Genomic DNA, 8,741 nt, shown 5'->3' with positions numbered 1-8,741 from the left:
ATGGAACCAGATCTCCCTGTTCCACTCTCGCAGCACCCAGTTCCTCCTCGTAGAAATCAGCGCCCTTTGTATTTTGTTAAATAATGATGTGGTTCATGTCTGTCTTGCCCACTAACATGCCGGTTCCATGAGGGCCGTACCTATGTTTATTATACTTATCATTTTATCCGCAAAGCCTTGGGCAGTGCGATAAAAATTTGTTGAACAAACGAACAAAGACGTAAACAAATGAAGGTCATAGAGACTTGCCCGAGGTCAAGATGAGAAATAGCCAGGAACTCTGGTTTTCAGCTCAGATCACCAGCCTTCTCAGCAAGAAGCTTGTCCGGGATGCCTTGCGTCACGGGGACCAAGCAACTTCCCAGCCCATCACGTCCAATTTCTCAGCCCTCGCCTTTCCTGTGATCACGTTTATTCAGTAGGACAGTGCTGAAAGCATGGTCATTTTTCTTTTTCCCATGCAACACGTGCTCTCTTGTAGTCTATTTTGAGGGGGGGTATTATGAGAAACCAGGCCACTGTTTAAAACGGGTAAAGATTCCTGAGGTTCTCAGAAGAGATATGAGGTGTCGTTCATGACGAGCAATTTTGTCCCTTGCACTAGAATTTTCTGTGTAAAGAAAAAAATGCTCTCAATTTCCAAAGCTGCTATCTGCAGAAGAGCATCCTATTACGTGGGCTAGTCATCGTCATATTCCCAGGATGATACACCTTCTCTGGCAAGTATAAAAGGCAGAGGCCACGTGGCTGTTTGGAAGTGCCCTGTGTTATAAAAGCCATGCAAAATGGCCAGTGGTGGTTCTATTTATAAGACAAGTTGTTTATCCCCGGGGAAGTTCGAAGATGTGGTTCTCAAGGGTGTTTGTGCTGTGGATGAAAATGGACTCGTTGTGTTTGAACTTCCCTTGCTCACGTCAGTGACCCCCACCTTCAGCCCACCCCGGTTATAAGCAGCCACGTATCCCCCGTGGGCTGTAGGCGGCGTAAGCATCCAGGCCAGCCGAGCCGGACTCCGGTAAGTGTCTGAGCCCTTTCTCTGGGGTTCCCTTCCACTGCCCACCTCGGGGTGGGGGACCAGCTTTACTTATCTGGTGTGGTGTGAACCTACCGTGTGGAAAGTGCATTGCTGAGTTTCGGGGTTTTTAAGATGGGTTTGGGGTGCTTTTTTGTTTGTTGTGTAAGATTTCACTTTTTTTTTGGAGATATCAAGATGCATTTTTTAAAAAGATATAATGGTCTGCTCAGACTTGGGAGGTTGTGCTCATCATCACTTTGCTTATCATTGTACAATGTTCTCACTTTGGTGGACCCCCCTAAGCTCATCAGCTGGATTTGGAATTCTTATTTGCCAGTGAATCTGGAGAAGAAGAGGGCTGTAAGATTCAGGTGGACCAGGATGCTACTTCTTCTTCCTTGTCTCCCTTTAAAAATGGCTCTTTTTTTATTCTGCATTTGTTCTCTCTCTCTCCCTCCTTCCTTCCCTTTCTACCTCCCTCCCTCCCTCCCTCAGTGTGACCATTGCATTTCCCCTCATCCTTCCTCTCACTCAGCCGCAGTCCACCATGCCCAAGGCGTTCCTGCTGCTGTCTGCGGCCCTGGCGCTCCTCGGGCCTGTGCACGGAGCCACGCTGAGAAACCCAGACACATGGAAGCCACTCAGCAACCCCCGAAACCGAGACCTGGTAAGGAGGCCCCCCGGGCTGGGAGGAGGCCCCCAGGCTGGGAGGAGGCCCCCAGGCTGGGAGGAGACCCCCCGGGCTGGGAGGAGGCCCCTGGGCCCAGACCAGGGCTCTGCTGGCCTGGCAGCTGGCCTCCCGTTGCTCCTGCAGCCGATCTACACCTGCTTCTGTGAGCACACAGAGCACATGCCTGCGTAAGTGGTCTTCTGTGCACACCCATGTGAAATATAACAACATAGGATTCAAACAAGCAAATGGCGCCGTGCACAGCTTCTCTGCGTTTATCCGCTTCCCGAAGGAAAGCTGAAAAGTCCATGTCGGACAAAAATGATTTCAGAAGGCGATGAGCGGGGTCTTGTTTTCAGTTAGAGAGGGGGCACCAGGCCGTGGGTTCAATGTGACCTCTGACCTTGGCATGCGGAGATGGCTCACAAGGCCCCTCTGACGGGTGCTGTTAAGTAATTGCTGTTCCTTGCGGGATTTCCACCAAGAACGGTGGCCAGTGAGCTCCTGTGGGGCTGGAATGTCAGAGAGGAGGCGGGTGGGGCCGGGGTGGGGCCAGAAGAAGTGGCCAAAGCTTGTGCTTCTCCTCCTGAGTTCCCGCCTCCTGCCTCCTAGGTGAGCTCCCTAATCAATTCAGGGGGAAATATTCACCTGTGAGTCGTTTGGGTGTTTAATTTATATGTGGCAACGGAACATGTTCTTTCTCTGTCCAGTTTTTCAGAACCCTTCAGGCGTATTTTAAGGGAAGAGGTCTTGACCTTGAAAGGTTTCCAAATACTTTCTCTACAAATGAGACCCCCGGACCCCTCTCTGTGCAGTCAGAGCTCATCGCCTCTGCCTTTGCCGAGTTCGAAGAGCGGAGAAACCCCTTTCCCCGCGGCCTCAAAGGCTGACGGCTTCTGCTGAGAGCAGGTGAGAGGCCCCCTTCCTCCCAGACAGACGGCTCACTCGTGAAGAGGTTTGGAAAGCAGTTATTTGAAAAATGATTTTATTTCCCCATAGAAATACGTGCTTGCTAGTAGCTTAGAAGCTACTCATCTCTGGTAATATTTGAATGTGGTTCAGTATTTCATGTCTGTTTTAAGGAGGAATGACAGTTATGACATTTTAAGCATAGTTTTGTGGGAAGAGATATAGTAAAATGATAGAACTATCACTCTTAATAGGATGGTTACAGCTAGTGGAATACCACTCACTTTGCCTGTATCCTTTTTCCCCAGACCCGGTCAGATAGCTGAGTTGTGTGGAAAATCATAAAGAAATATGTGAAATAGAAAGTAAAGTTTAAAAATAGTTCCTTTTAGAAGAAAGTAATAAGCATATATTTGATCTTGAACATCCTCACCTAGAGGAAATAAAGTAAAATATTAAAGATGGGGGTTTTTTTCTCATAGGAAGAAGGTTAGAAGTATATTATGTTTAATATTTGAATTTTATTATTCTTATTACTGTAGCATTCCTACCAAATGAGTACCTGTCATTTAAAAAAAAAAAGGTCTGGTGCATTCCAGGGAGCTACATTAAGATTCTAGTCTATTAGCTTTTCGTTCGGCTGAATAATTACGATTCCGTTCCCTATAATAACGGGAAGGGAATCGTAATTAAAATCTCCTCCTCTTTTTCCACCAGGTAGGAATGACACTGTGAGGAAGCGTGCCGCCGTTGCATTTTATTGTGCACGTGAAAGGATTTTGCTTATTGATTCTTGTAAATGTGATGATTTTAAAAAAATAATGTTATTTTAAAAAGAAGATGCAACTTGCCATGTGGTATATGCACTTGAAACCTCTCCTGCGTGAGAAAATAAAATAGAATAAACAGAAAGATGTTAAGGAGCGTCCCCTTAACTGTTTCTCACACGTGGGCCCTACGCCAGCGGTGGCCAACCGGTGGTCCGTGGACCACTGATCGTCCCTGAGGTCCCAAAGGTTGGCGACCGGACCTCTGGTTTAAGGAAACCTCAGAAGCTAAAACAGGACAGTTAGTACACAGCGCCCCCTCCGGGAGAAGACAGTAGTGCATGCAGTTTGCACCTATAAATTGCAGGTGCTACCCTCCAGCTCACAGACCGTGTCAAAGAAAATGTCAAAGACACGCTTTCTGTGAGCGTGGAGTGAGGTGCTGTTTGGGGGCGGGGCCCGGAGAAAGCACCTACTGGGTGCGACGGTGACATAATGGGACGCGCATGACCGGTGGGGGAAGAAGCAAAGCGTCTGGGTCAGAGAGGACTCCATCATCAGCTCGCCTTTCCTGGCAGCGGATTAGCAAGTGAGGACGAAAAGAGCTTTTGCTGGAAGATGCTGATCTTTGAGTCTTTGTGCTAATGGTACCGACTTCATTTTCTGTTTCATTAGAGCATTTTCTTGTTCTTGCAGGTATCTGGCTATTTTTACACCACAGATGAAGCCGCTCATCAGAAAAAGTCAATCGTGGTCATTGTTAAACTCCCCTCCCCCCGACTTTTGTCAGTTTGTAATGGCTTTATTCTGTATTTCCAGATGTACATATAAACAGCCTGACCTTTGGGACCTCTGTGGCTTATGTGCGTACTTTGCTGTTTTTTCCACTTTATAACCATGAATGTCAATGTAGAGCACCGCATATAATTGCAAACACCATCAAGTCGGGAGAAATGACTAAATTAAGTTTCCTTTCAGCTTGTCTTATATGTGTATATTGCTTTTAACAATCAAGACTTTCATTTGAAAGGGATGTTGCTCATTTTTACTTTAGTTCATTATATGGACTAGGGATTTGGGTTTAAAATATGCCTTTTTCTGAGAGGAAGACACACCCGCACGTTCAGCACATGCTGTTGAAAGAACTCCCAGTCCTAGTTTCATACCCAGGAGGATCAGTGATAAATATCCACAATTAAGTTGAAATAGAAAGCAAAGGATCATGGGATTCTAGAATTGCTGGGGTCCCTGGGAGAGGCTCTCTGCTACTGTGCTCAGTGGATGGATGTTGTGCTGCGCCCAGTATCCTAGCCTGCCTCTGCCTCTCCCACACACACCCCCTCAAGAAGGGAGGGCAGAAGGCCGGAGGGACAGGGGTGGGGTAGGTGGACGTGGGCGAAGGGGGGCGGTAGAGAGAAAGAGTCTGCTTGGAGTGATGGGTGCACCATGCCCTGGGCAGATGATGTTTTACTGAGTTGTACACTTGAAACCTGTTCTGTCTTGTGAACCAATTTAAAATGGGGGGCGGGTGTAGAAACTGGTGTGGGTGACAAGCCTCTCCTCTCCTCTCCTCTCCTCCCACTTGGGCAGGTTATGCTGATTCTCGGGTCCTCATTGGGAGTCAAGTCACTCCCTTTCTGTGTCTGTATGGAGAGCTGCATCGTTCCCTCTGTGGTCCCTGCAAGAGGAGCCTGGTCCTAGAAGCAAACATCGGTGTCCTGCTAACATGAGTCTGTACATTCCAACGTCGTTTCGGTGGCTTTTCTGTGCATGATGACTGATACTGAATTCCACGGGGAGCACTTATGCAAGAGCAGATCCCGTGTCTGGGTGAACATGCTCTGTGGCAATGAGGTGTGTGTGTGTGTGTCTGTTTTCCCCGTTTTACATCTCCAGTACCTAGCACAGTGCCAAGCACGTAGCCAGCGTTCAAGAAATACTGGCTGAGTTGAAATAAATGTGTGCTCTTCTGCTACTGTCCACACAGTAACGGAAGCTGGTTCCAGGTAATGCCGAGAATATTTTTTCCACTTAGAATATATGAGTAATCATGGATGAGCATAAATTGTTAGCCTGTTCAGATCCACGGTGGAGTGGCAGGGAGCGTCCCACCCCGTCCAGCTCCACCCAGGTTCGCGTGGCTGCTTTTCCCTCTCCTCTCGCCACCCCTGCTTGGGGTGTCAAGACCTCCACACAGGGAATGCTCCTCAGCTTACGGCCTTTGAAAAGGAAGGGCATCCACATGGGACTTTCCACTACGAGCTTGCCAAGTCTCAGGCAGGGCAGCCTCCTTCGGAAAATTCCTCACAATCGGCAGGTGACTGATGGTGAAAGGCCTGCTCTCAATGTGTCTTAATGGTGATGCTGCTGGGAGTGGGGGAGGTCGGGTCTTCACCGAGTGCGGCCAGTCAGCACACCTGGTCCCAGACACTAGGTTAGCAGTCTCCCCATGGCTGGCCTATTATGTTGACAACCACCACCTCCCTACACATTTCTTAAAGCCCACTGGGGGCCTGGCCAGCATGGCTCAGTGGTTGAGCATCGACCTATGAACCAGAAGGTCACGGTTCAACTCCCCGTCAAGGCACATAGTTACTGGCTTGATCCCCAATAGTGGGTGTGCAGGAGGCAGCCGATCAGTGATTCTCTCTCATCGTTGATATTTCTATCTCTCTCTCCCTCTCCCTTCCTCTCTGAAATCAATACAAACGTATTAAAAATAAGATAAAATAAAAGCGCACTGGGGGAGTGATCTCGCTCTTGGCTGAGAGCCATTGCTAGGAAAACAGCAGATGTGTAGTGTTCCTGCCAATGGAAATGAATGCTCTGCAGGTGATCGCGGCCCTCCAGGGGTCCTTGGCCGTCTCTCAACACCGTCTCTGTCCTCTTCGATGAGCACCCTGCTCCCCCTCCCTAGGACATGGCCTGCTGTCCCCTATCCCAGGTCTAGAGAGGTGAAGAACTGCTTAAGGGTGTGAGGTTTTACCTTACTTGCAAGATACATGCTACCCCGCTGCAGTTTCACAGATGTTGACAGACACCTGAGACTTCTGGGGTAGCAGGCAGCGTGAGGTTCCTGTTCCCCTTGGTTCTCCTTCTCTCTCAGGTATCTGGGCCCTGGCGCTGGCTCCAGGTGGATGCACAAGTGGGTTTGTGCACAGCGAGGAACTCTGCCGGGGTCCAGCCCCAGCGGGTCCAGGGGTCCCCAAAGGTGCGGATGGAGTTGGCGAAGAAGGAATGACACAGAGACAGTGTTCAGTTGATCAGCAGCCTTGCCAGGATCTTTAGCCACAATCTCCAGCCAAGTTCTGTGTCCATGTTCTCTTGATAGGTTCTCCAGCCAGGTTCGGTTTAGGTTCTCCAACCAAGTTCTGTAGCCAGGTTCTGTCCAGGATCTTCTGCCATGTTCTCTCCAGCAAAGTTCCTCTGTCTCTAGGTTCTGTGTAGGTTCTGTCTTCCTAAGTTCTGTCTCTAAGTTCTGTCTCTAGGATCTTCATCTAAGTTCTGTGTCTTGTTGTCTTGTATATCTGTATTTATACCAGTTGATTCCAATCCTATCAATCTCTATTCCAAAGGTTAGGTCGTTTCTTATCAGAGGTGACCTTGGTTAAAACACATAGTGCCAAGAAGGTGAGCAAATATATTAAGAACAGTATGCCATATACGCCAGGTCCCTTGAAACAGCAAGGATGGACCGGCTCGCGGCAGAACTCCACACTCAGGAAAGCCCCACTCTTATAAGGAGGCCACCAGCACAACAGCGCAACCTTCGCCCCGGAGGGAAACCTTGTTTTTGTTATACAGGTTGGAAAACAAACTTGCCCTCTGCCCCAGAGGGAGTCAATATCTCTCTCTTTCAAGGGTGTTTGCAACAAATACCCTTGAAAAGCTAGCCCCACATGAGAACTGTCACAGCTTTCACAGAAAATTGCAAGAGCCATGGAAAAATCGTCTCCCCAGAAGGGTCACACCCCATTCTGCCCCCACCCCCCCAAGGAGAAAGGATGGAGTCATCCCCTCCCTGTTGTCATGGCACAAATTCAGTTGTCTGCTTTCTTCCGAATTTCCATTTGACTCTCAAAAATTGAGTCTGCAAGTCTAAGAAGTTTTTTCTTGCTATTTTCATCGCTGCCATAGGCATTCCCCTTTATCCAAGGCACTGTGGGTGCCTCTGACTCGCCAGGGGACACGCCACAGGGAAGTGGAGGAAGGAAAACAGAAAGAAAGAACGTTCACGTCCTACAGGTGTTTTGTAGCAGGGAGACTATCCTTGCACACCTTGCTCCCCGCTCCCGAGTCCCCACAATGTGAATCTATAGCTTCACAGCTGTTGCCCCATATCCCAGGCAGCCGATGATACACGCTTGACCTCAGGAGAGCATTCTGCCTACCACGTGCCCATCGGTCCTCCTCTGATGTCCTCCTTTCTTCCGGGACAGTTGGGGCTGGAGATTCTGACTCGCGCTGGGTGCGTTCCCTGGCTGCCTAGAGAAAGCCAGGCGAGAATCCCCGGTCAGTGACTGTGGGTCCCCGGGAGCTCCCATCCTTCACGCCCAGCTCAGTCCCCGAGGTTTCCGCACCAGAAGGGGCGCGATCCAAGCCCACGGAGTGGCAGGAGGTGCAGACCAGTTCTGTCTAAGGAGGAGGAGGCAGCCCATCCTCTAATCCCAAGCGTGGGGCTGGAGTCAGACAGACCAGGCTCCAAGCCCTGGCCCGCTCCTGACCCGCCGCTGGCCTCTGGCGCTGGGCTGACGGCGTCCGTGTTCAGGAATCATTTCCCGAGGATGTGCGTGCCCTGCAGGCGGCCTGCAGGACGGGGCCTCAGGGCCTGGGCATGCACCACGCATGGGGCTGCCAGGAGCCCGGGGCGGGGTAGGGCTGGAGGGGACGGGGCCCACAGGAAGGTGGGAGGGTCTGTGCCAGAGGGCGCGGCCCTGTGCCGCCCATCGGAGGGGAGGGTTTAGCTTTCCGCGTCCGGAAAAGCGGAAGGTGGACATGCTGGAGGCAGAGCACATGGTTCAATTAAAAAAGAATCACTGCAGCGAAGATCAAATTAAACAAACATTCAGAAGAGGAAATAGATTGGGAGCATCTTTTTCTTTTCTTTAAGGGGTTTACCTTTTTTAATTTTAAAAAATATTTTATTGATTATTTTACAGAGAGGAAGGGAGAGGGATAGAGAGTTAGAAACATCGATCAGCCGCCTCCTGCACACCCCCCACTGGGGATGCGCCCGCAACCCAGGTACATGCCCTTGATCAGACTCCAACCTGGGATCCTCCCGTCTGCAGGCCGACGCTCTATCCACCGGGCCACACCGGCCAGGGCGGCTGGGAGCATCTGGATGCAGGATTGCGGGAAATGATCCAGTGAGAGAAAC

General features: G+C 50.0%; 2 protein-coding genes across 2 annotated transcripts in view; both read left to right on the top strand.

Moving 5' to 3' along the window:
• Positions 1–260: 260 nt before the first annotated feature.
• LOC102769812 (chromosome unknown open reading frame, human C2orf66) lies at positions 261–4,288 on the top strand. The gene is made up of 4 exons (XM_006767114.2): positions 261–418; positions 1,511–1,682; positions 2,396–2,594; positions 4,058–4,288. The coding sequence occupies exons 1-3, from the start codon at positions 261–263 to the stop codon at positions 2,573–2,575; spliced, it is 510 nt and encodes a 169-aa protein (XP_006767177.1). The 3' UTR covers positions 2,576–2,594; positions 4,058–4,288.
• GTF3C3 (general transcription factor IIIC subunit 3) overlaps positions 3,868–8,741 on the top strand; it is a 32,004-nt gene continuing 27,130 nt past the window's right edge. Inside the window, exon 1 of the mRNA XM_015566121.1 lies at positions 3,868–3,874. Within this exon, the coding sequence (XP_015421607.1) occupies positions 3,868–3,874 (7 nt within the window). The remainder of the gene's footprint in view (positions 3,875–8,741) is intronic.

Source organism: Myotis davidii, unplaced genomic scaffold (assembly GCF_000327345.1).
Source record: "Myotis davidii unplaced genomic scaffold, ASM32734v1 scaffold221, whole genome shotgun sequence".
NCBI lineage: Eukaryota > Metazoa > Chordata > Mammalia > Chiroptera > Vespertilionidae > Myotis > Myotis davidii.
The sequence above is the reverse complement of the archived record's forward strand: the minus strand, read 5'-3'. Positions and strand labels throughout refer to the sequence as shown.

Coding starts and splice junctions, on each gene's coding strand:
- LOC102769812 (XM_006767114.2), top strand. CDS start 261: ATGAGAAATAGCCAGGAACTCTGGTTTTCAGCTCAGATCACCAGCCTT. Junction 419..1,510: donor CCTGTGATCACGTTTATTCA/GTAGGACAGTGC, acceptor TCCCTCCCTCAG/TGTGACCATTGCATTTCCCC. Junction 1,683..2,395: donor ACCCCCGAAACCGAGACCTG/GTAAGGAGGCCC, acceptor TTCTCTGTCCAG/TTTTTCAGAACCCTTCAGGC.